Source organism: Serinus canaria, chromosome 13 (genome assembly GCF_022539315.1).
Source record: "Serinus canaria isolate serCan28SL12 chromosome 13, serCan2020, whole genome shotgun sequence".
NCBI classification, from domain to species: Eukaryota; Metazoa; Chordata; class Aves; order Passeriformes; family Fringillidae; genus Serinus; species Serinus canaria.
The window spans coordinates 3,387,850-3,415,747 of NC_066327.1; the positions used below are offsets into that span (position 1 = coordinate 3,387,850).

General features: G+C 47.4%; 1 protein-coding gene across 1 annotated transcript; it reads right to left on the minus strand.

Moving 5' to 3' along the window:
• Positions 1–755: 755 nt before the first annotated feature.
• UBE2D2 (ubiquitin conjugating enzyme E2 D2) lies at positions 756–25,969 on the minus strand. Its single transcript, XM_030229136.2, has 7 exons — positions 25,808–25,969; positions 17,130–17,193; positions 13,607–13,638; positions 13,439–13,516; positions 13,245–13,350; positions 3,574–3,667; positions 756–2,086 (listed from the first exon to the last, which is right to left on the minus strand). Exons 1-7 carry the CDS (start codon positions 25,829–25,831, stop codon positions 2,041–2,043), a joined length of 444 nt encoding a protein of 147 aa, XP_030084996.1. The 5' UTR covers positions 25,832–25,969; the 3' UTR covers positions 756–2,040.
• Between the last annotated feature and the right edge of the window lie 1,929 nt (positions 25,970–27,898).

Consider the following 27,898-nt stretch of genomic DNA (forward strand, 5'->3'; position numbering starts at 1 on the left):
CCACAGGAGGGCAACTCTGCCATGGCCAAGGTGTATTGAAGAGTGCAGCAGGAGCACAACAGGTCAGGAAAGGCAAGGCCATGGATCCAGGCAGGCACAAACTGCAGCCACACCAGCAGCCACCAGCTTACACTCCAGTTCTGATGCCACAGGTGTTATCCAGGGCCACAGGCTACTTCCCAAACATCCAGACACCAACAGCCTGTGGATAACACAAGTCCCAGGTGACCCAGCCCTGCACACCAATCTCTCCCCTTCCCCTGTGACCCTACAGTGTCCCTCAGCCAGGACAGTGGCCACGTGCTCCCTTCCTTCTCCAGAGCAGCTCTGCTCTGCCCTGGAGCTGCACTGTCCCCAGGGCAGCAGAGGGACACAGCTCCCTGCAGGAGGGCTCACACCTGCCCAGCACCAGAGAGATGAGACAAGAGGAACAGATTTAGACCAAAAGCAGTGGACATTTATTCCTCGTTTGTGCAAGAGTGTCAAGATGCATTTGGGAATGGCTGGGACAGACCCTGTGGCTGGAGAGCCAGCGGCTCCAGCCTCTCCTGCCCGATGGCTTGGGTTACAATTCTACTAAGAGGAGATAAACTTGCAGACTCACCTACTGTCACACCAACGATGCTGGCAAATACACTTGTATACAAAGAAAAGTTTCAAACTACATTTTTTTCACTAGATTCAAGTGAAGACTTTGTTCCAAAAAAAAAAAAAAAAGAAAAAAAAAAGACATACAAGTACAATTTAAAACTGTATGAACATTTGCAAATGTTTAGTGCAAAGTAATTATGTAAAAGCTACATTTTATGAAAGTTTGTGCTGATGTGTTTGGTAGGTTTTTTCTTTTTTTTACCCTTTTACATCCATTTTTTTAGTTACATAAGGTTTCACTTACCTACAGTACATATGCATTGTGTTAGGTCCCATGCAAGTGGGAGTAATACCATCAGGCTTTGTAAAATGTCACTCTGATTCGCATTTAGTAAACTGCTTATTTGGTTTAACAGTCAAGTTCCTGGCACACTACACATCCTGATTTCATCTAAGTGCTCAAGCTCCTGTTTGCCTCTTCAGGTGCCTTGTGTGATGCAAACCAAACTGCTTCATGACTTCAGCCCAAAAAGTTTTTTTTTAGAGAAATCCACCGTTAGTTTAAGCCTGTAACAAACTGCTCTGAAAATTAAAAGCCTATTCACACAAAGTTATATGTAATGACTGTAGTAATCAGTTTATTACACAGATTAATTCATTCTTGAACGTACAAGCTCCAGGGGAGCAGTTGGGTCTTTAAATACACACAAGTTTTCTGTCATATGGATTTTTTTTTTTACCCTTACATCCAGAAAGACCTAAGCAGTTAAAAAACTTAAGAAAAATAAGAGCTATTAGCTAGGTATTAACTGAGAAACCACATACAAACCAAAAAAAGTATGAAGGGAGGGAGAGAGTTGAAACAAATCAACATCACTTGATGCACTAATAGCTCCAATCCATTTAAATGGTGACCGGTTAAACTTAGACCTTAAACACAGGATGTGGGTACAGTTTCTCATTGGTCATAACATTTACCTAAGGTGTAGGTCCTTCAGAATAAAATGAATACAGAAACAGCTTCAAGTTCTTCACCTTGCTTTTCATAACTGTTATGAGTTTAAAAGGATTCCACTTAAAATCCTTCATGGATCAGCAACACTGTCCCTAGAAAATCTGAAACCCACCAGAACTCTCCCCATTCCCATTTGATTTCCCAATTTAACTCAGCAAGGAATGCTTTTAGGCTCACAAAGTTATGACTGAAGAACCAGCTTTTCACACACACACTTCTCTGCTAGGAGTCAATGTTGGTACGGGGAAATACAGTATTTCTAGTTTGTTGTTCCAAGTATGTACAACACGCAGCACTGCTGTATCAGGTAAACATGTGCACAGGGGAAGATGAGGCGTGGGCTCATAGAAAGCAGTCAAATGGAAATCAAAAGGACTTTCTCTTTCAGAGTTCCCCTATCTTTATTTGTAGAGGTTATCCAATAATTTCTTTAATTACATCGCATACTTCTGAGTCCATTCCCGAGCTATTCTGTTGTACCTGTATGTATAAAAAGAGGATTTATTTAACATGGCATCTGCACAGTATTTCAGCTCCAGCACTCTAGTCTACACATGGCATGAAATCACAGTACTATCATCAGTTTGTAAAATTTAAGAGCAAAATTAAACATTAAGCAAACAGGGGAAACAAGAAAGCCCACTGTGCTTCATGGAAAAGAAGTATCTGGTGGTATTTACAACAGGAATGTGAGATTTGTGTGATTGGAGACACAAAATGGAGCCACAACAGGGCTGAGGGGAAAGGATTTCCAGGAAGGCTTTATCTGCTGTGTCCCTGGGGAAACTCTTACTGTAGGGTTTCACTTGGTCATTCTGGAAAACAGATTAACGTGTTCCCCCATCTCCTGCTTCCCTGCTAAGTTAAGCCCAGTACCTGCCATCAACTCATCTGCTAAACCCCAACAGCCTCACTTCTTTCTACACATCTAGTGACTGTCAGGACACAATGATTTGTCCATCAGAATCTTTTTATTCTAAAGGCACAATAGAATTCAATTCCCAAGGAATCTGTAGCTTTTACACCCAAATACCCTTTACAGCCAGAGGAAGCTGAGGATACTTGTGTAAACAAAGCAGTTGTGTGATTAACTGCACTGCTGAAAGCTTCTCTCTGACAACAGAACGCAAGTTATTCATGTTCTACAGAATTTGCAGAGTAAGACACAGCCTGAAGTTCCCTATAGTTATGTACACCAAGTTGGTTTGGTGCTGGAATTTAGTCTGTAGACAATGTTCTTTAGCTTAAACAATCTGACAAGCCACTCCTAACTATCTCTCTCTTTCCTATCACTGCTCAGAGATTACCCAAGGAGAAAGTCCTTCTGTTTAAACCCAAAATTTATTTCCCTATTTTCTGAAAAAATAGAAAGGATTTCTGCACACTTAAAAGTGCAGATAATTATTGTTGATTGTGTCTCCAAATATGTGCTGCTGGCCTTGAAGCTCTCAAAACCAGGATGCATGAACTTCTCTAACACTGCTCCTCAAGTATGCAGTAGAGGAAGCAAATCTGTGGACTATTTTCCCTTCCCTGATCAGGTCTGGAAAGAACAGTGAGGTAGAAATGTTAGCACTGTTGTTAGAGTGCTTGTTAGCACTGAAATTTCTCTGTGCTTGCTGGAGAGTCCTCCTGCCCCACTTCTACACCACTGGTTCTTCCCTTGGGTTGCTGAGTGAAGGTAAAACAGGGAGTTTGTTATTTCTTTGTATGACTCCAGACCCGAAGCTGCCATGGAATATTCTCCCGTTGGAGAAACTTGCTCTCCCTCTGGTGGTTACATGGGATTAAAGCAGCTCAGTCGGTGGCACTGGAAAGATCCCAGGAAAAAAAACCCAACAAAATCTCTAAGAAGACCTTTTTTCACTCTCATTCTTTTCCAAGAAGCAGTTCCTCTCAGTTCCCCTTCACTGTGTAAGTGTGCATTCTGCCCTGTCAAATCCCATGGGTTTGGCTTCCATACTCACTTTTCTCTATCTGTTTTGTAGATCCGTGCAATCTCAGGCACTAAAGGATCATCTGGATTGGGATCACACAACAGAGAACAGATGGACAAAAGTACTAAGGAGAGAAAAGAAACACTGAATTAGTTCCAGGACAGCTGAGGACACCTGCACCAGTCAGCCCATGCACTTCCTTCCCCTCCAGCCAGCAGCATCAGCATTTATTTAAGTTTGCCAGGAGCACCAATCCCAGGTAATTCAGCTGAGGGATTTTGAACAAACTCCTTTTACCAGTGAACTACACCACTTTTCACAAGCACAGTATCACAGTGAGTAACCTCCTGGGTAGGTCTATCCAGCAGCAGCCTTAAATCACAAGGCAGAAGTATTCTGCCTGAGAGTTCCTTTGGGAAAACATCCTTGCTTTTGCACCCAAAATTCAACTGTTCCCTAAAGCAGCCACCTCACTGTTGGATGACTTGGAGAAGCATTAATCAAAAGTCAGACACGTCCAGCTGAAATGAAGGAAACAAGTGCTGTTCACAGCTCCTTAAGAATCACAGTATGGTTTGGGATGGGAGGGACCTGGAAGCTCATCTTCTTCAAACCCCTGCCATGGGCAGGGGCACCTTCTACCAGCACAGGTTGCTCCACGCCCCATCCAACCTGGCCCTGAAGATCTGTTTAAAAATAAGCTGGTCTTGCAGTGAATTGAAAGGCTTAATTATTTTCCAAGCATAAGGAAAGCTGAAATGGATTTAGTGTGGAACAGCACCCAGAATGACCCAAGAATGCCCAGCTCCTTGCACTTCTGTGGATGACAGAGCCGCAGAATGTGAGTGTTTCACTATAAATACAGAGGGATGTATCCCAGAAGGCAGAGTGACAGCCCTCATCCATACAAGGAGCCAGGACACTGCTGTAAAGCCACAAATAGCACATGGACATTCCTACACTCACTGCACAGGAGAAGGGAGGAGAAGGCAGGAAGTTATAAGCAAACATATTGGGACAACACTACACCAGGCATGGCAGGGACATCTTGCCCCACTCCTGAAAATGCCAAACATTCCCTTCTCTCAGCCTGTTTGGATCAAACAGTGCCACTCCATATGTCCCTTCACCAATTGCAGCAAAGCAGTTGTCACAGTGCAGCCTCCAGGCAAGGTGCAGATGACAAGAGTGAGGAGTTTGAAGACACTAAACACAAATCTGCTCCAATTCCCATCACTTGCAGAAGGCAGAGCTATCTATGAAAAATGAAAGGAAACAGCATGCAGCCCATAAAAACAACAAAGGCTTTAAGATAGGTTAAAAGAGGGCCACAAAAAACCAGAATGGCTTGGAATGGAAGGACCTTTAAAGTCGATCTCATTCCACCCCTCTGCCATGGGCAGGGACACCTTCCGCTAGCCCAGATTGCTCCAAGGCCTGTCCAACCTGCCTTTGAACACTTCCAGGAATGGGGCAGCCACAGTTGCTCTGGACAACCTGTGCCAGGGCCTCACCACACTCCAGAGAAAAGATGGAAACAGGTCTGATATTCAGCTTTTTTTCAAGTGGGACAAGAGTGAAAGCTTCCCTTAGGTATGAACTGCCCAAGTTGGTCAGTGTTGTGAGCACCAAGAACCCACAAAGCCACTTGGTTCAGTTTTCCCACCTGCTTCTGTAGACCCTTCACTAAGGAATTACCAATTCCCAGTTAAAAGCTTCTAAAACAAGCTTGGTAATAAACCAGTCTTGGTTTGGGAGAACATATTTCTGCTTCTAGAAAAAGGAGCAAACCTCTTCTCCCTTTTCCCAGTTTTTCACAGTGCACTTGTGAGAGTTAAGAGCTTAATGATCCTCCACCATCAACTGACACAGGGCCCATTTACTGAGCTCCCTCTCTCAGCTCACAGTGTGCAGGAGGCCTGCAGAAGCCACTGCTGCTGCACTGCTGTCCCCCAGCAAGGCAGCACACTTAGCACCTGTAGCACAGATCCAGCACCAGCTCTTTTCCCCCTACAAATCAAGCAAAGCCCATGTTAGTTTTCAATGGGAACATCTCTGCCACCTCACACTGTTCCCACTCAGTGCAGTTTGAAAACAGCTGTTTCTCCAGCAATTTTCCTGTAGCTCATTTCCTTCTGTCAGACTCCACTGCTCTGGGCACTGAAGTTTCTACAGCTGTAGGATGAGCAAGGCAGGTCCAATCTGTCCCATCCCCTCACCAGAAGACACAGGAAATCCAATCAAAAGTTTTCTGGTCAACTGTTGTTAACTACTCCCTCAAGTTTCACCTTATCACAGTCCTTTAAAAACTCAAGGACTTTTTTGAACACAGTGGCTCTGCCTTCATCAGCAGAACCACACTGCAGGTCTGTGCACTGCTCTCTGCCCACCCTCACACCCCTTCTCCTAACACCCAGCAGTTCACTTTTCAGCATCACCCCAAAAACATTGAATAAAAATGGACACAATCATTTGGCTTCAAGCTGCACTGCCATATTCATGTGCTTTGATTTATTTTTCTAAGTCTTCATTATTCCAAATTATTCTCATTACACTCACTCTTGCTGGTGACTTCAAATCATTCCCCTTTTATCTGTACAGCCTCAGCAAAAATATGCATTATTAACTAAACTTTAATTTTAATATCCTGCTGCACCCAGCTATTTGTCCAAAATAAATTCTGCAGGTTTCTCCCAAGGCTTTCCACTAGAACACTGCACATGCACATGTTTTAGACCAACATACAGAAAAATCCCTTGGAAAAGGCACCATCTCAAAGTTTCAAGTGCAAGGGGAAAGGGGAAGCAACCCTTACAGATGTCAGCTGTGTATCAGAGTTCTTTGATGCATCAGATAACGAGTCAGACCAACACCATGGAATAAGAGACTCACCAGGCCACCTCCCTCTGCCACCCACCTCCCACTAATCCAGTATTAGTGCAATGAATTCCACAGCAAAGCCTTGACATTTTCTAGTCAAATGACTACAACATTACTATCAGAAAATAAAAAGAGAATTTCCCAAAAAGTTTGGAACCACAGAATGAGGCTGAATAATTACACAAGGCAGGTAAGTGACACTTCACACCTGAACATCCTGCATGGCCATGGGCAAAGCATTATCAGCTTGGCAGAATCCCTTCAAGTCCCTCACTGGCAGGCATGTACCTCAAGTGTGCACTCTTTGAATTTAAGTCTGGATTCTTCTCAGTAATAGCAAAATCAATTTTACTTGCCATGGACTCAAGGGATTCATCCCTTGAAATAACTCTGTACAGAATTATTTCTCATAATTCTTAGCTGTCAAAGCTGTCCAGCCACTAAGCAACTTAAACCACTGTCACTTTTAAGCTCCTTTTCACTCCCAAATTGGTTTTGCTTTGTTTTATTTCACCAACCAGGCAGCCTACTGACCCCCAACCCTTCAACTACACTCCCCATCTATCTCTGCAGACAACAGATAGAATTTACTCTTCTGTGTGCTTCCTGCTGCCATGGACTAGCACAGACTCCTCCACACCAAGGAGCTGGGAAAACCAAACTCATCAAGCAGAAGGGCTGCTAACAGAGTGCTTCTAGAAAATGGGCTCAGCTTCCCCACAGAGCAGTGAGAGAAATGCATTCTCACCAGGCACAATGATCACTGAACACTAAGACTGCTTGAGTACCATGCAAAATAAGGCCCACCAGTGTAACACTGCACAACTGAGATCCAGGCTCCCCCTGCAAGACTTTCCTTTACAAAGCATATAACAGTGAAATTCATGGACAGTCTTTCTCCAAGCAGTTCCTCTGTGCAGAACATCATGCCACTGACAGCTTGTTAACAAGAGCAGCTCCAGTTCCCCACAGCACAGTCCACCTCAGCAGCTGCCCTCCTGTGCTCTCACACCACCAAGGTCAGCCCACCAGCCTCCATGGGCAACTGCACCTTCCTGCTTCTGCCCCACCTCACAATGAGCAGATGGGGATGCAAATTCCATAGGTAAATTTTATGGCTGGGCTTCCTCTCTTATGAAACAGCTCAGCCATTAGTCAGGACAATCCATGGTGTCAGCTCTCCACAGGTCCTTCCAGCACTAGCCAAATGAGCAGTGCAGAACACAATTTAAAGCCCATCTGGCTACTGGAAGACCCAAATCTAGGTGTGTAAAATCTGCTGGAACTCAGGAAGTGAAGACACTCTTAAAAGCAGCTGATCCTCATCTTCCAAAACACAAACCCCAAACCACTCACTTTGTCTGCAAAGCCTGACTGGTCTAACACCCACCACTCCAGCCACTCCCTTGACACAGGGCACCAACCACTACACATCCTGCTGCTTAAGTCTAGCTGGAATTCCAAACAAACTTGCTCCAGTAAAGCACTCATCCATGGGGCACTTCAGAGTAAGGAAAAGCAGCTGAGGAGCCATGGAATCTCCAGCTGAGTTCACAGAAGGGAGATAAATGGCACTTCTATTTCCAAAGTAATAAGCTCCCCAGAAGAAACAGCTGGTGTGTTTTGAGCCAAATGCTGTTTGGTGCAGTTATTGCTCTCCAAAAGGAACCAATTTAGAATCCATCTAGGAGTAAAGGTCCATCTCTAAGCAGGCACAAGAGACTGCACCAACAAAGTGTTTGTTACAGCATCAAGAAGGTGCTCTCAGGACAGCAGGATGACACTCAGCTCCCCAGCCTGGCTGGAGTCACACCAGAGTGTCAGGAGCACCTGATCATAGAAAAGTTCAGGCAGTGACACAGAGCAGTTGGATAAAACAGGGAAGCATCAATCCCTGGCCACCATGAGTTCACAGCAAAGGCAGCAGTCCACCCCACCTGCTCTGTCCTGGGGGAAGGACAAACACTGTGCCAGGGCTTTCCAAGGAAAGTGATTTGTCCCTTCCTGGAGACCAGGCCATGGGCTCTGGCAGACAGTGCTGTGCTTCTGGCCCAGCCCGGTTTCTGAGTGTAAAATTAACCATTTGTCAGCTCAGGTTTGACTGAGCCTGGTAGGCTGGGAGACACCTTTGCCAGCAGAAATGGGAGCTTTAGACATGGCATGCTGCTGAGGAATTCTTAATTCCATTCTGAAGGGTTTATCCAGCCGTCCTGCTACTCCCACCAGCAAGGGCTCTTTTGTTCATCACCAGCCTGGCAGCCTCCACATCAAGGTCCACTGCTACTTCCATCTCTGATCCTTACAGGAGACAGTTTTTTTCCTGATTTTGGGGAATATTGTCCTACACAATCACTGGTTTTGAGTTTCAGGCCCCAAACCCTTCAAACTTGCGATGGGTAGTTGTCAAAGCTTTATCAGTACAGACAGATGTTAAGCTTGCAGCATTCAGCACTGGAAACACCACTGAACAGCTTCAAATGCCTGGCTCCTGACTGTGAACAGGCAAGATGCATCCAAATAAATGAAAGGAACTCTGGCCTCTCCTTGAGTTAAATCCTATTTCTTAACCACAACCTCATTTCCAACTCCTCCAGCCATCTTCCCCAGCCTTACAGGAAGTGTACCTTTAAATCTGAGTAAACTTCTGCCTTCAAAGAAACTTGCATTCCTGCTAAGTCAGTTCAACAATTTCTGGTGACAAAAGAAGAAAAGTTAAGCATTGCCCAGTGTATCCCAGACTGGTTGAGGCTGGAAGGGACCTCTGGAGATCATCTTGTCTCAAGCAGAGCCACCTAAGACAGGCTGTCCATGAAAATGTCCAGGGGCTTTGCAGTTTCTCTGAGGTGGGACAGCCCACAGCCTCCCAAGGCAACCTGTGCTGGTGCTCAGCATCCTCACAGTTAAACTACATCAAGTGCTTCCTGCTGTTCAGAGACCCTCCAGTGCTTCAGCTTGTGCCCACTGCCTCTTGTCCTGTCACTGGGCACCACTGAGAAGAGTCTGGCTCTGTCATCTCCACATCCTCCCTTCAAGTATTTACAGACACTGATAAGATGCCCCTGAGCCTCCTCTTCTCCAGGCTGAACAGTCCCAGCTCTCAGCCTGTCCTCACAAGGGGAGATGCTCCAGTCCCTCCATGGCAATCCTGGCCCCTCACTGGGTTCTCTCCTGTACATCCACACTCTCCTTTGCTGGGAGCCCACACTGGACAATGCTTCAGGCACAGCTTCAGCAGCACCCAACAGAGGGAAAGGATCACAGCCCTGCTGGCACCACTCCTCCTAGCACAGCCCTCTCTGGAGCTAGGAGCTAAGGACAGCTCCTGGGAAGCTGCACAAGTGGCTCAGTTACAGTTGTGAGAGTTGAAACATAAAAGTGGGCATTTCCCTCAGAACCCCAACTCAGATCCATGCTCTGTGACAAAGTTATGTGGGTAAAGCTGCAATGGGCAAACTAAAAGCCAAGATGATCAGAACCCAACTTCCTGATTTTGAAAATGGCACTGTGAATGTCCAATTCAATCTCTCAGTATTATTACTTCCAACAAGTCTTAGTGAAGTGATTCATGAAGAGAAACATCACAGAAAATCCTCACTGCACCAGGCAAGGAAGTCTGGACAGTAGGAGCTGAAGTCATGCATGAATGAGGCTGAGGTTACTCACTGCCCTCCTAGGCAGGGCCCTCCAGCACACTCACACAGGCTCCGTGATTTATTCCTTACAAAACATGGGGAGAAGTGGGACAAGACAGATTAGTCCAACCTTTACTGCACAAATGCTTTAGTTCAGGATTAACTCTTGCACAGCCACGTGCCAAATTAAAGAGTGTTTTCCCCCCCCAAAATGGCTGAGAATAGCTGTAATAATGTCTAAACACTTCATATTCTCCTGTTTCAGGCAACAGGGATTCTTATTTATGCAGACTTGGAGATAATGTTTTTAATTTAAGCCTACACATTCTGCTTAAGCCTTGGAGTTCAAATTACCCACCATGGTGTGGTTAAGACTGTATTTGGAGGTTATTTATTCTCCAGTATGTATTCTTGAGGGAACACTGAGTTCAGAATTACTAATATAAGCAAGTCAGCTGTTGTACTGAGACAGTCACTGCTGTTCTCCCAAGTTTTAACAATTGTAGGAGGGACAGAACAAAAGCCCAGAATGCCAATCACCTCTATCATAACCACAATTTTTATTAAACTGCTCACAGAGGGCTGGCTCCAGAGTGTGAGGAGCCAAGACCCCTACCTTTACCACTGAACTGGAATGACTAAGTAGCACTGATATGATTTTTCAGTCTTTCTACCGGAAAGTGGCACTTTTAACCCACAGGAAGTCAGTGCACACCCCTTCCCCCCTCTCCTTGCAGGTTAAGGTGAAAAACATCTTCATGTGCCACACATTAACTGTGAGCTGCTGATAGTGCTGCCTCCCAGCTGCCTCAGGAGGAAGCTGTGCATGATAAGCTCTTTCCTACAAGGACTGATTCTGCTCTTCCCAGATTTCTCAATCAGTAGGAAGTACATTTTTTCATAGCTGTGCTCTTTGCTTACAGATTTTAAAGTCAAACAGCTTACTCTCAGTAGCCCCAATTCAAAGGATACCACAATTCAGGAAACACTCTCAGAAATCTACACTACAAATAATAAATTGATGCTTTGGAAGAGGTGTGAGCTTATTGCTGAATGTTTTAAGTCTCATTCACCCAAATTACCTAAATCCAACAATTTTTCCTGCCAACAACACATTCACATTCTTTGATAAAGCTGATCAGTTACTAGAAAGCTGAAACACCCCTGAAGTCTGTCACAACACACTCTAATCAGACTGAACACAAGATTTCAACCCCAAAAGATGCAAGTTGCCTTTGTGGACTTTATTCCCATTTGTTCAAGATGAACAGCTCCCCTAAGTATCAGCTCTCCGTTTCTGAAGTCTGCCTTTTGACAGGGCATCCCTGTGATTGAGACAAGTATTCCTATAAAGTCACCCCTAGGAATTTGCTTTGTTGTTTTAATTCCTTCAGTAAATGTAGCCCAAGGGAGCTGGGAGGTTTTCTCCCAGGTTAGAGCAGTGTGGCTGTTGTGCTGTGTGCAGCACAGTGTGGGCATTCAGCTGAACTGTTCAGCAATGAGAAGTGATCAGTACTACAGAGGCCTCTAAAGCCAGGAGGGAGAGGGGCACTGGAAGGGGCAGGTGGCACAGAACAGCCACCCTGATCCCATGGCTTATTCCAGATGAATCACAAGGATATAGTTTGAAAAGGATAAGAAAAAAGAGCTCAAAGAACACAGAGGGAGACTGATATGTTAAAGCATATTGCAAATGTATTTGAGCAGTAAAATTAACACTAGGATGTATTTCCTGAGTGATTAAAGCTGACAGCCTGCACCAGCCTCTTAAATTCTTGCCCCATCTTCTCCCAATTGTCCTAATTCCAATCTATCTTCCAGTATTTTCCATCATGCTGTCCATCACCCAAACACCCATCTGGTCACTTCAGACTCCCTAAAACAATACAGCATTTTCTCCAGTTAAGCAGCAATTAAATCACACCAGACCAGACATCAGTGCTTGGGGCTAATTTGGTGCTTCTAAGAGCAGTCAGTACTGACTGAGAGTACTTGTAAGGAAACTGCAGCAACCTGACAATCATTTTTTCTTCATTGACACAATTTTTTTCAGTTCTTTCAAGACTTTGAGCCTTGTGCCCAAGCAGATTCACTTCTGACAAGAGACAAGGAGATATTGGTTTGCCTTTCCATCTGCTTCTGCAAATGCCTTTAGCTGGACAGAGAAGGTAGGAACTTCTTTGGGTTCAGGGAAAGGCAGACAGTGATGATGTGCAAAGGATGTACCAGGATCACCTGTCTGAACCAGAAAGTGCCTGGGAAGATCACATGTAGCTGGAGAGAAGGACAGGCAACAGGAGAGCCTCAGAGCAGGGACACTGTGAAGGACAATGTAATCAATGTGACAACTGCAGCATTTGATTACAAGGACAGTGTGAAGCTACAGAACAGAAGGGTCAAGACATGACCATGCATAGGGCAGACTCCAAATATTCCTAAATAGCCATGGCTAGACCTACAAGCTTGATCCAGTTTGTAAATCTACAGTTGCAATAGCCAAGAAAAAACCCAGTCTGTGTCTTCTTTCAAGATGTTTAAAGACTCCTATTTATATTAAATATGAATACTGCTTTACCAGGCAAAGGCTAAATTCCAGTGCCCCACAGGCTAACACAGTTCACAGGGACCAAGATGCAATTAGCTAATTATTTTAGATTGTTCAAGATTAGAACTTGCCCAAACCATGTTTCAGTAGTCCATACCACTGGAAGTTCTGCTAAAAAATTACCAACATGAAGTTCTGATGCTCCCTTGAAAGAGAAATTCTTTTTAATATGACAAAGAATTAGCAACTTCACCATTTTTTAAAAGCCACACCTGCTCCCTTACATATTTTACTCTGGCCATATCTTGAACATTAAAGTCTTCCATTGTCATACACTAGGTTTTATTTTATATACATTTATATCTATTTTTAGCTGAAGTGTTCTGAGGTGAGGTGGCAGGAGTATGTACTCAGTGTAGTAGGACTTATCTGATCCACTGGCAAAGCTGAGGAGTCTCCCCATGGCCACAGGGAAGCTGGATGTCCTGGGCACGCTCAGGAATTGGCTGCAAGCTCCATGTAGAGTCACAGGACAGAAGCAGTGCCCACAGAAATGGTGGATTCCAGCAGGAATGCAGCAGTTTTTACATCCCAAATCAGTACTTCATTTTAGTAGAGTAAAATGAAATAAGCATTGGAGGTACCTTTTGAAATAGTTAGTGCTGGGGACCACTGTGATCGTAGAATATCAAGACAAATGCTGCCATTACTGTTAATATTTGGATGATAGATTCTTGTTGTAAATGCAACCTGCAGAAGAAGGAAAATTTCAGTGTAGGCTCACAAATATACATCACACCACGTGGTAAAGGACAGATTCATGGCAGAAGCCACTCACCTTAGGTGGTTTGAAGGGATAATCTGTCGGGAAGTGAATTGTCAAGAAAAATACTCCACCTTGATAGGGACTGTCGTTCTGTTAATGAAAAAGAATCATTGCAGCTTGAGGAATTACTACAAGATCACCAGTCAAAAAAGCCATGAACATCAATTCTCTCATACTTACTGGTCCCATTATTGTAGCTTGCCAATGGAACACTGAAAAAGAGAGAGATTTACTTCAGTTTGGAGAAGCTCAAGTAATGATCTACTTTCTTCCAGACAAAGCAGCACAGAAAAGTCTACTTTAAAAACAAAGCCTTGTGAAAGGCAGCAGGGAAGTAAGCCAAGGAATTAAAGGGAGACAGAGTGAACCACCCAATACTCTGCAGTCCTCACTCCAGGACTGCTGTGGTACCACACACATCCTGCAAAAAATCCCATTACAATAAAAATCCACAACTTTTCAGGCTCAAAATGATGAGTTTAAACTCTGTAATTTCTAACGAATCAGCACCCATGACTGCCCTCTTCAAGCCAGCTACAGCAAAGCTCCAGGATGAACTCAACCTGTTCTCCTACTCAGACCTGTGACACACAGAGGGGAAGCCCAGGCTCTGTGTGAGCCAAGCCAGCGGTGTCCTCACAACATTCAAGCATCATCTCCACAGAGGCCTCAAGATTTCACTAAAGCAGCAGAAAGAACTGTCCTAAGTGAATGCAGGAATGATAGTCTGCTCCATACTTGGAGCAGGATGTGCCAGGACACACTTCAGGTTAAATGGGCAGAAGTTAATCCTCACTTGTATGCATCTGCCAAAGAGAACTCTCACCTGGTAACACAGAGGATCTGTGAAGAATGTTGCTGTGATGGAAAGGAAAACAGTCAAAGCTGATAATCTATAGGAGGCACACTGGGAAGCTCTCAGGGTTCCTATGTCTCCACAAAGTGCCCGTGCAAAGAGCACCAGCCTAGGAAATTATTGGTGAATTAAGACTATGGAAGCTTCCCTCAGCGTGGATGTCACCAGCACCTTCAGAACTGGGGAGTTGTAGATGATGGCAGGAAAGAAGTCTTCAAGACGGGTGATGAAGCCACGTGGAAGTGTCTGTGCCTCACTGGCACCTGGTGCCCCCAGCTGTCAGGACTACCTGGGCCAAAAGCAGCAGTGGTACTACCTGTTCTCATCTAGCACAAGCAGTTTTTAATTACACATGGTACAGGCACTACAGCTCAGAATGATCTCACACAAGGAAGGAGGAAAAAAAGCAGAGTGGGAGTAGCTCTGCAAGGCCAGGGGAGAAGACTGTTGGGTTGGAACAGGTTTCTTTTTATCTACTCCTACATTTCTACAGGAATGTATAACTTTCCATACACTTCAGCACTGCTGAGTAGCTCAGAAATGATTCAGAAAGATCTTAGCAGGTAATTTTTTTCCTTTTAAAAAGGATACCTGAGCTAAAGTTCTCAGCTCTAACAGAGAGAGAGGATTTCACTACTTAAATATTCACTCTCTCAGGAGCCTGGCTTTGAGAAACTCTTCATCCAATGAAGAATTAGGAAACCAAGACAGCAGCTCACATGTAGCATTCACTCATCTTCAAGGGGTTCAGACAGTTTCCCAGGAGCTCCCTGTCACCTGCAGCAGGACAGGGAGAAACAGGGAGGACAGGACAAAGGGGCAGCAGAAATCCCACAGGAGATTGCAGCCAATCCCAGCAATCCCAGTAAAAATCTCACAGATCCTGATGAGATTCACTGTGGTTGCTCTGCAGAGTGACCACTGAAAAGAGAACCTCAAATAACCAGTGACTTCCTCAAATCCAGCAAAACCCCAGAAATAACAACATATACACAGGCAATCTCAACTTTTTGAAAGCTAGAAGGGACATTTGTGTTTCCTTCCACTCAATGCCCACCCCAGACTTGGCTGCTTGTTTAACCTAAGCTTTAAATCCTGGTAACATCCAGGACAAGTCTGGTGAATGCAGAGATGGATTTGTCATGCAGAGCTCATGCAAACTGATTTTTTCCTTTGCAATCAGCCCAACAGAGGAATTTACAAAGGCTGGGGGCCGTTGGCTTTCAGCAGGTAAGCACAGGTACATGTTGGAAAAGGCTGAGCCATACCAACATCATCCAGTCCCCAGCACATTTCCAAAACACAGGCCAGAGGTGGGTGGAAGAAAGCTAAAACTACATTGCCAGGAAAATCCCATTTCTATAGTTCACAAGGCAGGAACAGCCCTTCACTTTCTGAGGTCCATGAACCCCAAAATGAGCAGCTTATAGCTGGGGACAGTTTGTCTCAGCTGGAACAGCCACAGGACAGCACTCTGCAAGCACAGCATGTCCTGAACTCCGGGAAATGTAGCTCTGACAAGGCAGCTGCAGCAGACCTGGAGCACAGGGACCTGGGAGAAGGCACCTTTCTGTTGCTGCCACTGCTATCCACTTACACACATCCAAATTGTGGCTCTCAAGAACAAAAGGCTTTCATTAGAGGTCTTTCAGAAAGGTGGCACCAGGAGAACTGAATAGCTCTTAAAAGCTTTCTGTATCAGTAGTAACTTTCCATTCTCAGTCTTCACCAACTTCAGTTACCACCTCCTCTGCCAGACAATCGTCATCACCTTTGATAAGGCTTTGGAAAACACAAAGCAGTTTATCATGGCACATATCACACTTGCTAATTTAAGGGAATAAAAGCCTCTGACTGGCTCTCCATCTTAGTAATTTCTTGTCTATGAAACTACAAACCTCTCTGAAATACTATTTGGAAAGCAGAAATAGGTTGTGAAGTAACTACTGCTGAACACCTCAAAACCAAGCTGGGCTTCCACTCATTTGAAAGAGCTGCTGAACAGGAACATTCCCACTAATTTCAACCTCAGGTTTCAAGTGCTTTTTTTAATGTAGCCCTACATTTCTACAGGAATGTGTAACTTTCTGTATTCTTCAGCACTGCTGAGTAGCTCAGAAATTATTCAGAAAGATCTTGACAGCATTTTTTCATTTTAGAAAGGATACCTGAGAGCTCTCAGCACAGAGAAGGAGGGTTTCCCTGCTTCCCTCTCCCCTCTCTCAGGAGCATGGATGCTTTGCTGACATCACTTGTCAGACCACACTGCACAGCAAATTCAGTTTGTGCTGTTTAGGGGGCATTGCAGTCACAGCTGCCAAGGGTTCTCTAGGAACCCACTGTCAGAGCTGCTACAGAAAAGAATGTGAGCACAGAACAGAGCAACAACTCCCAGTCACTCCCCAGGTGAACAGACTTCAACAGGAAGGCCAAGAAGATTGTCTGAGGCCTGGGAGGGTATGCTGATTTGAGCCCTCAGACACCATGTATAGTTTAGATATCTGAGTTCAGAAGGCTGTGGGCAGCTGCTTGCTGGCTTGACCACAGATCTACTGAGGTTTTCCAACACCATCCCCCAGGAGAATTCCAGAACAGTTAATTTAAAAGGTGTAATTTAAGATGCGTGTTGAGTTGCCCAATCAATAGAGTGGGAATATCACCACTGGCACACAAGGAAGGTGTAAGAGATACAGAAGAGCAGCAAATTTAAGATCAGGAGGTGGAGTATTATCTCGTACTCTAAAAGAAACCAAAGGATTCTCCTTGCTGAGGAATTGGTCATCCCATTTCAGAAGGAAAAGGAAAAACATGGCAGAGGGCAGGTGCTTGCTGAGAGCAGATACTTACTGTCATCCCCGACAGGCCCTGCTGAACACTGTGCTGGAGGATCACGTGCCAGGTCGTTCAACTCCTAAAAAACAGGAAGAGTTTGTTTCACTTCATTTCAAAAACAACCATGTCATCACTTAAAGGCTGCTAGGGGCACTCTGGCAGCACCACAAAACTAATAACCAGGACTCTGGAAAGTCAAGTTGCATCTTAAACCCAGGAGTCACACGTGGCACAGGCCTCAGTGACCTGTCCAGGCTCCAGAGCCCTGAGACACAGCAATCCTCACATCACAGGGATTGCCAGGTCTGCCTGCACTGGTACCAAGCATTACCAAGGTACTGCACCTTCCACCAGCCCCGGGTCACAGAGAGATAAGATGGCCTCAATCCAACAACTCTCAGTGTCAGCCTTATTTTATTCCCTCAGTTGTAGCAGTTCCAGCTACAATGATCCAGTTTATCATCTCCACAGCCAGCCTGCAGCACACACAGATCCCATAACCTGGGGCTGTCTCACCTCCCCATGTACACATCAGTGGCCATGGGTGGAATGCAATAAAACACAAGGCCTTCCATACCCACACACCTCACTGAAATCCCCCACTTTTCAGTGGCTGTGTCAGTCAAATTCTTCTCTGAAGAACTCCTATGAGTCTGAACAGGGTGACTAACTCACAGTATACCTGAACTATTTTGCTTCAATTTGAAGCAAAATTTCAGTATGGTTCCAAGAGTTACTGGTACCAGTAATTCACATCAGCCATTTGCTCAGGAAGTGGATGTTCGGTAGAAAGTGCAAACAGAGTAAAACTTTGAAGTCAAACTCTACCTGCTCCATTTCTGGCTCAGTCACTGACCTGCTTTGCATGATAGGCCTGAACACATCACCATTTTTGTCTGTGAACTCAGTCTAGAAAGCCGAACACACACCACATAAGGATTACAACTATTATCTAGTGCACAGGAAACACTCCCATGCTGTCCCTGGTCCACTGTGTGTTCAGCTTTTCCCCTCCCAGAACAGTCCAAACTGGAGTCTCCATACCAGGCTTTTGGCAGACAAAACATGTAAGTACAATGATTAAGACAAGCTGATTGCAGGAATGGAAGAAAATTTGCCATTTAATGGCCTTTTGTTATTTACAGGCAGTGATTAAGCTTTTGAACATATGATCTCTGGGAGTTCCAGCTTCTACTTCCCAGGAACTTGGAGGCCACCACTGACCAAACCCACAAGACACAAATGCTGCCTCACATCAAACACCTAAATCTCTGGATTCCCCCCTCCAGATGCAGTGTCCCAGAAAACCTCACAGGCCCTGACACACGCACACATTTGGGTTTTGGCCTCAGCAGCTTCTAGAGAACCCTGCTAGAAGCCTTCTTGATTTGACACCAGACTATGGAAGCTTTTCTAGTGCTCCTGCTGGGCTTTTTCCACTTGGTGTTCAGCAAGGACATGAACAGGAACAGACACTGACCATGCAGCACCTGATGAAGAGCCTTCTCCCTGCTGGAGGGGGAGTGAGACACTTGTGCCTCCAGGTGTCCTCCAAAGGCACAAAGCCCTTTGGAATTGCTTCAGCACCCTGAACCACCAGGGCAGCACAGGAACGTGCAGAAACTCACACACACCTTCCTCAGGGGCAGTCTAGTCATGGCCACCAAGAATGAACTGAGTCTACACACATCAGGCAGGACAACTTGAAAAGAGAAATGTGTCTATTCTGTCTAAAGGTGTATGGAGTACAGACCACTTCCAAACAGTACTGTACTTTGATTTTCTGGAAAAAACTATTTAATGCTATTGTATTAAAAACCCCAAACACACAACTTAAAAAAAAAATACTCCTTAGCACTTTTGATCCCATTTTATGTATAAATACTATACATCCACATGACCCAGAAGGTACAGCTGTAAGACTCCATGTTTTCCATGCATGACCACAATCTACCATGGATGATATTTATGAACACACAATGCGCACCTTCCCTGCTACAAAAGGGAAATAGTTACAAACATGAGCTTGGGCACACATTCTACCAGTTAGTAGAATACACAGCTCCCCCTACATCCTGCTGCCCAAATGCAGCAACCACCTCAAACTGCACATTAACAGAGGGACCACAAGGTAAGTCCCCAAGAGCCACAGAGGCAGCAGTGAAGTTCAGGTAGTAGCAGTTTCTCATCAAAATACTACTTCACTCTCTACATATTCAGTTCCAGAGAGATTTCTGAGTTTTCTGAAGCCTTGGGTAGCCTCAGCAGAAAGTGGTGACTTACAACAACCACTTGTACCACTTGTCTCAGTGACAAGGTGGCATTTCAGGTTCTGCTCCATAAATTCATGGAGTGAAACATCACAGATTAAAAGGTTTATGTAAAACCAGTGTGTAAGTTCCTTGTGCTTAAAGTATTGCACCAACTCTCAATTCAAGCCCCTGCAGCACAAAACTTCCCAAATTTTGTAGAACAGCTTGGAGAACGAGTTCAGCTCCTCCCCTTCACCCCTCAAGACTCCTCTGGAGTGCAGGCACCAGCTGCTTCTGCCTAGAGGAGAGGCAAGCACAGCCCTGGATTTCCTGGCAGGGCACAGATAAGCCCTTTAACATGCTGTGCCATTGCCTTCCAGCTGCTCTAAGACTCCCTCTACACCCGCAGAGCCAAGTTCAGGAACAGGAAAGGAGCAGCTCATGACTGGTAGCAGAGGTAGCACAGAGAAGAGCGCCCCCAGCTGCTGCACAGGGCCAGGCACCTGTGCCAGAGGCTGCTCTGCCTTCTGCAGGCTCCTGTGCAGTTCCTGAGGTATCATGAGCATGACACCAGACCCAGCAAGGTCCTGGCTTCCAGCTGTTGCTGAGGAACTCTGAGAACCAGCTGGTTTCTGTAACTCAGAACAAATGACTCTGGAGTTCCCAAAAAACTGGAACTCATAACACATGGAGGATTCAGTTACAGTTTGGTATCATCTTCAACCTGAATGTACTGGATCTCAAGTTGCCAAGCCCACTGTTTTTCCCTGTGATCCAGGAAGTCTTGCTGGTCCATGATCATGACTGACCTTGACCACACTGATATAAAGCCAAAACCTGAAGAAAGCCATAGCAGTTTCCACTCCAGACAGTTTTTGATCCTTAAGCACATGCAGGTTTTGCTTCAGGAATTTACAAGCAGCCTTTACATCAAGCTCCAGTTTGAGTTGCTCAGCTCCCAGGGCTGCCTCACCCTGAGCTGGCTTTCCAGCTGAAGGCATCTTACAGAATTTTAAGTTTCTGTCATCTCCCCTAAGGAAAATACCCCTGGGGCTGGGCCCACTGCTGTGGATCCTACCATTAACCTGACCCATCTCACAACTCTTAATGAGTCCCTTAGCAAAAATGAGGAAGTGGAAGAACATCACAAAGCAAGGTAAGGTGTCCTGCCTAAAGGTCAAGTTGAACAAAACTACTACCATTAAATCCACATAGGAGATACCCTAAAAGCTACAAGAATCTCAGAAGAAACTGATATTTAGGTTCCAAAACCCAATTTAATAATGTTCTTAAGTTCCCAACAAACCAATCCCTACTCAGGGGTTCCAGGAAAGCTTTTTAAGGAAGATGGAATGTACTCATACCACAGATCCCCCAGCTGTGCTTCCCAAGTCATGACAGGCATCAGCTGCCAGCGAGGCCTCAAGGCTCACAGGTAAAGCAGTGCCACCAGCCTTGCTCAGCCATACCCTCCTCATGTTCTGCTTCCAGGAGCTGGTACAGTGCCTTTAAAACATACCTCAATGCAAGCATTCACAAACTACACAAGAAACTTTCAAAAAACTCAAACACAAATGGTTTAAGTCTTATAAGTTGAACCCTGCACATGTTTCAAGTTATAATTATCAACTCCAAAGACATTTGTTAGTGAAGTTCCAATTTACTCCTCTAGACAACAAAACCCTCCCAAGCCTAACACACTCCTGGAAAAACCTGTTCTGGCCAAAAGATAAGACTAGTTTCAAGGATTAAGTTAATGCTAATACAGCCTTCAGTAAGAATAACCAACATAACTGGCAACATCAAGAAGCCAATCAGGCAAGTAAAAAGCCAGCATGCTTTTTTTTTTCCCAAGCCAGCTCCAGCAATTTTACTAAGCCTTGGTATACAGCAGAGCTCCTCAAATCCACTCCAACACACTATATATGTATTCCTCAGGATTATCCAAAGTCCTCTTAGCTTGAACTCCATGGGCTTTCCACTCTGCTCCAGCCTGAGCTGCTTTTACACTGTACTTTACTGAGAGACCACATTAGCTTGATTATAAACCTAATTTCTGCTTCAGGTTCCTGCTGTAAGTGAAATAAGCTTTCCACTTGCCTTTAGCAAGTTCATTTGCCTGAAGCCCCTGAACCCTTCAGCAACAGGCAGTGTAGGGAGATGTTACAAAATCCTGACTTATGTAACCAAAAAGGAACTCGTATCCACTTTAGCCATGAATTGTTCCCAGCTCCCAACAGAGTAAAGCCAAGCAATGGGGAACGAGGGCCAAAGTCAAATTGATCACACCCTGCCTCACCTCAGGACCACAACAGAGAGGAGCTGCCAAGTCCCTGTGCAGGGCCAGCAGGGTAGGAGGGTGGGAAGAGCCTGTGCTCCTTCCCTGGGCCAGCAGCATCTCCCTGCCAGGTGCCAGAGCTGTATCCAGAGGCATTTCCCTCAGCTCTGCTCTCCACCTGCCCAGCAGGCAGTGTCACATATGCGCACCAAGGTCAGACCAACAACTCCCTACAGTGTCCATAGGTGCTCTCCCACCCACAGGACTGTCATTCCAGAGTATCTGCCGCTACAATTCACAGAAGCATTTTAATCTTTTCGACAAAAACTGATTTTGCAATGCGTAAAGCTGCTCAGATCCCCCATCTCTGACTCCTCACAAGACTGTGCAAAAGTCAGAAGGCAAGTGAACAGCATGAGAAGTCATGAAACACAGCTACAGCCAAAGTACATGTTATAAACAAGCTCTGATGCAACTGTCACCTTTCTTTTTTATTTTTTTTTCCCAAGCCTGAACAGGAAGAAGACCAAAGCAATGTGTAACTTCCTCCTGGTGTAGAATCTGAGTATCAAAACACCTCTCTAGCTAACAGAAGCTGCAGCAGCATTCTCTGTACACAAGCTCTCCAACACAGATGGGCTGTGCTGGCAGCTCCACGCACGCAGCGAGAGGCCCAGCGGAAGAACCCAGTTGCTCCCACTGGCTGCTGTACAGAACTGGCAGCACAGAAATCACACCAGGTCTGCTCAGCACAGGTAGCACAAAGACAACTCTGACTATCAAGGCTGGTCTGCACCCTTGTCCTCACAAATCCCACCCACAGGCACTGCTCCTTTGGGCAGAAGTGATGCCTAAGCATCTCTGGACTGCAGGACTACAGCAAGTACTCCCCTCTCTTCCACAGCTACACAGGAACAGCACTATGGAATTCAGTTCTGCTACCTGGTTTTTGGGTCTATACATTATAAGCAGTAGTAATCCCCAATTCCTCTGCTACAGAAAGTGTTTTACTTGAGCAGGGCTCGAGCACAGCTGCTGCTTTCCCTTCCCCCTTACCCACCCATCACACAGGGGAACCCGTGCAAGACAATGAGCTAACCTTTTCCTTGCTTTCCCATTCAAAGAAAGAACTCCAAACGGTGCCCTAGTTATCCACTTACAGGTATTGCATTCCCTAAAGATAAGCAACCCAGATGGGGATGCGGCTGAATCCAAAGGGTTTTGGCTCAAACCTTAAAATGGAAGGCCCTCCTGTACATCCCTCCCATCCTGCCATTCACACCACTTTTCTTACAAAATACATCTAGAATAAAGTAGACCATTTTTACATATATATAAAAATACCAATTTAATTACTATCCTTCAGTGTTACTGACTGGAAGGACTCTGCCTGGCAGTATTGCTTACACCCCAAACAAATCTCACAAGACAAGATTTCAAGTTTCAGACCCATGATCCAATAAAAGCACCCAAACAAGAATTTGGAGCCACACTGCCCAAAATACCGTGGTGAGTAACACAGGCAGCAATCTGAGAGCAGGTCTCACCCAGCCTGAGCTCTTTTGGAGCATCTGCTTAGGGAACAGCTGCTGCTGTGTGCACACATGTTACCCCTGCTCGAGCCTCTGCACAATCCCAGGAGCAACTGTGCCACCAGTGACAGACTGGGACAGGCCCTGCAGGTTCCTGGGCTGCCTCACACGCGAGCAACAACAAGGGCTCGCTGCTTGTTCGGCCCCCTCGCAGCCCAGCCGAGAGGCCATTTCAGGTAACACTGTATCAAACCTTCACTCTTGGGATTGTCTCCTTTCCAAGTTCTCAGCCTTGTGTTATCCGAGGACACAAAAATTTTGACAAAAATCTCATAGAAAGCCTTTGTGGTTCAGTAAAAACCCCAACTGCCAAGAGCAAGAACCAGTGGCCAGACTGAGCCTTGCACACTGATATACCATGACTGATAACACCCTAAAAAAAAAAGCCAAAGCAGCAGTTTTCTCTGCCATCGTGTCTCTCTGCTCGAGTCCACTGGGATTATTCCTACTCAATCCACAATCTGCAGGCTACTGCTCCTGCCACAAGCTGCAGCAGCAAAGGTCAAAAACTGGCTGTCCCCTCGTTATCCTGACAGGGACAGCCACTGCACCCTCCCAGAGACCACAACAACCCGGAGATGATGATAGGAGAGCTCTGCAGGGGGTTTAAAATAGCCCGAGCGTAAACAGCCAGCCATGATTACTGAAGCAGTTACACTGAGACACCCACAGCAGCTCCCAGTGCTCCTTCCAGCCTGTAGCTTCACGCCCATCCAACTTCCAAAGCATCTGGGCTGCTACAACAGGCAGATTTATTTCCCTCCCCATACGCTGCTTTGTGGAAATGCTGCCTCCAGCCCCATCATCTCCCTCTCCTCCACAGCCACCACCCTCACTCCACTGAAACTCTCTTTGCAGAGCTCACACAAAACTGCTTTGGTGATGCTCTTGCTACTTCCCAAGGCTTTGAAGACTCTCACAGCCCTACACAGTCCCCATTATCTCTCAGGGTACTTTATTTTTGAAAAGCAGCATGAAGAGTCAGTCCTCAAGCACCCAACGTTAACAAAGACTCCACACATCCAGCTTTTCTCCTGTCACAAACCAGCCTGGAAATGCAAGTGCTCTCAGAGTCTTGACTCCTGACCCTCAGCATGCACTGAACTACAACCAAGCAGCTTTCCTGACTCACTTCACACAAGATTCACCCTACCCACAACAGCCCTGCACTGCCCATGCCCAGCCCCCCACAGCCACATTTACCCTATTCAGCACCCACTGCTGAGGAGTAAGAGCTCTTCCAAAGCACCTGTGGGCCCACAAACACTGTGGAAAAGTCTCCACAATGCCCTGAGGACCACTAAAGAAAGGGACAGAACACTTGCAAAGAAGCAAGACTCAGCTGTAACAAAACTTCCTTATGTAACTCACTACCAGATCCACGGGAAATCCTACAGTCTAAAATCACACTCCAAACACCTCCCTTCCCAGGGCTACCTATTCCACAAGCATAAGTAAGGCTTCAAGCTCTCTTCCATTTTCTTCTCCACCTGAGCTTTAACCTGATCAATAGGACACATGAAGCTTCACAAAGCCTCCAAGGTAACCTACAACCAAAGCAGAGATGTTAACACAGACCCAACACTACATACAGAACCAAACAGGGCTACAGAGTGAGCTATGAGGTAGTCGGTTTACAGCTGATTCTAGGTAAAAAATAATTTACATAGTGATCAAGAGGAGAAACACTATGAAGGGCTGTTTGCTACACCTGAACCTTGTACAGACTCCAAACTGACAGCTACACATTTTGCAGGGAAAAGGATACAAACTCCCTGCCTGAGTCACCAAGGTAATACAAGTGGACTGCAATTACCGTCGAGGGCTTATTTCCTAGTAAAAGACACTGATGATCAAGCATTGTCCTACGACGGCAATGGACTGGGCAGCAATGCTTTTCCAAAAAGCCAGGACACGGAGTACAGCGCAGCTCCCGCTCCAGGAGAAGGCAAGCTTTCCCTACAAGCCTGCGGGATGACTCAGGCTGTACAACAGCGCTGGCTCCATTAAAAGAGCAAACCACACTACTGTGTGACAGGTTTACTGCGCTCAGCTGCCCGACACCGCGATCCTTGTCGCTACTGAAGGAGGCCGAGGAGCCCTTAGACACGGGGCCCCGAGACGAGCCACGCCGGAACTTCCAGCGCGGGCCACGCTGCGCTCCTGGGGGCGCCTTCCTCCGGCCGGGTCGGGCCGGGCAGGGCCCCCGCGGAGCCGCAGCAGCTGCCGGGGCCGCCGCCACCTCCGGCCCGGCCCCGCCGCCGGCGCCCCCTCGCGGCCCCGGCCCGGGGGCCACGTTGCTCCGGAGGGGCCCGGCCGCGAGGCAGCCCCGCGGGCAGGCCCGGCCTGGCCCCCCTCGAACAAAGCGGCCGCGGCCGCCGGGAGCGGCCCCTGCGCTGCCGCCCGGCCCGAGCCCCGCGGGGGGGAACCCGGGCGGGCCCGGCCCGGCCCGGCCCGGCTCGGCCGCCCCCCTCCCCCCCCCACTGCAGGCCCGGGGCCGTGCCGGGTTATATAAGGCGAACGGGCCGGGGGGAGCGGGGCCGTGCGGGGCCGGGCCGGTTCGGCCCTTACCTTGTGGATTCTCTTCAGCGCCATTGTGTGCGCGAGGCGGCGGCAGGAGGGGCGCGGGCGGAGGGAGGGGGCGGCCCGCGGGACTATTTGCGAGGGGAGGGGGGGAGGAGGAGGAGCGCGGAGGTGGCGGCTGCGCGGGGAGGAGACGGGGAGGGACGAAGTGAGCGGAGGGGTGGGAGGGGACCGGGGCCCCCCGGGGCGGCGGGGCCGGGGCCTGGCCGATGTCGGGCGGTGGCGGCCGCGGGCTCAGCGCTGCCGCAGCTCCTCCGTTCCCTCCGCCGCCGCCGCTTTATGCGCTGCCTCCGCGCCGACCGCAGCGGATCACTCCGCCACGCCGCCGCCGCCGCTGCCCCCGGGCACCGCTCCGGTTCCCGGGGCGGAGACACCGCCGTGGCGGGGAGGGGAAGGAAGGGAGAGGCCGGGACAGGAACGGCGGGAGGAGGAGGAGCGGGAGGGGGAGGACAGGGCGGGGAGCTGCGGGGACTATTTGTCGTGCCGGCCGCCGTGCAGAACTCTCCAGAAGGGGGAGGGGGAGCGCGCGGAAGGATACGGCGGCGGCGTGAGAGCGCGCGCGCGCGAAGCGGCCGCCGCGGCGCGTGACGCCACAGCGCGTTCTCTCGCGAGAAGACGGGACGGGAAGAAGTCCCGGCCGAGCCGGGCCCGAGGCCGCGGGGACGGGACCGCTCTGAGAGGACGGGACCGGTCTGAGGCCCCGGCCCCAGCGCGGAGGCCCCGAGGCCCTGTCCCGGGCAAGCCGGGAGCGCACTTGGGCCAGGCAGAGCCCTCCTGGAGCACTTGAGGGGCCGCAGGGGTGATTGGCTTGTCCTGATCGAGCCTGTAGGCCTTGGGTAGCCCCGGGAAGCACAACTCACGTTAAATGGCACTGAAAGCCTCGCTGGTGACACAGTGTCCCTGCTCCTTCCTGTGCCCAGGTGGGGTTGAGGGTCCCTGGTGCTGCCTCTGGGCCGTGGTGCGCTGCTCTCATGCTGACTGCTGCCAGCCTTCTGCGAGACTTCAGCATTTCTGGAGGCTGTCGCACAGGGTGTATTTTGAATTAATTTCTTCTCCCTCCATATTAGTTACAGAGAAAATAAACCAGAAATTCATAAAAATGGCTCTCTGGATGTTTTGGTTTTGGTTGTTTTGGTTTGTTTGTCTGTTCCTTTTGTGGCTTCCTGTTCTTTCCTTTCTCTTTTATTTCTTTCCTTTTCATTTTGGACACCCTTTGATTGCCATATTCCAGACATCCAGCACAGCTCATTGATCCAATGAGAAGGCAACACACTATCCTGGCCACAGCACTGGGAAGGCTCAGACACTAATCCCAAGCACTCCTGGCTCCTGAAGCCAGTGCTGGGTTGGGGTAAATCTGCTTTTCTTCCAGCATTTTCTGCTTTCCCTTTGTATGGCCCAGCCAATGCCTGATCCCCATCACTGGAAGTGACATCCCAGATTCCTTTAGTGGGAGATGCTCCTGTGGCCCCTGAGGGCAGCACAGCCCCTGGCTAAAACGTGGCTGGGCAGACACAGTGGCTGGGGCCCTGTTCCAGGGCACAACAGGCTTCCCACCCCTTGGGAATATCTCTGGAACCTTTTCCTGTTTCTGGGGAAGTTTTCCAAGTACCCTCAAGTCACAGCTCTAAGGACTTGAGTCAGCCAAGATGAGAAGTGTTGGATTCTGTCCCCAGGAGGAGATAGAAAAGTGATTTGGTTGTGGTTCTGGTACCAGGGATAATGAAGATCTGCTGTTTGCTGCCAGCTGGATGCAAACTGCTCCACCAGATAAGAAATGAAAGCAGGAAAGTCATTTTCATCATGGTTTTTTCACAAGGTAAGAGCCAAGACATCCAGGAACAACATTTCATAGAAACTCAGAGTAACAAACTGGCTTGGCTTGGATGAGATCTTAAAGATCATCCCAGTCCCACCCCCTGCCTGGGGCAGGAACACCTTCCACTGGCCTAGGGTGCTCCAAGCCCTGCCTGGCCTGGCCTTGGACACTTCCAGGGATCCAGGGGCAGCCCCAGCTTTTCACACCCCCCTCACAGCATTTGAGGAGATTCCACCTGCAGCTTCCTCCCTTCCGTCTCC

What these genes read in the sequence shown, in the direction of transcription:
- UBE2D2 (XM_030229136.2), bottom strand. Translation starts at nt 25,831, where the DNA reads ATGGCGCTGAAGAGAATCCACAAG. An exon ending in AAGCTACAATAATGGGACCA is followed by an intron (nt 13,517 to 13,606) that starts GTAAGTATGAGA and finishes TTTCATTAACAG; the next exon opens with AACGACAGTCCCTATCAAGG. An exon ending in ATCCCTTCAAACCACCTAAG is followed by an intron (nt 13,351 to 13,438) that starts GTGAGTGGCTTC and finishes CTTCTTCTGCAG; the next exon opens with GTTGCATTTACAACAAGAAT.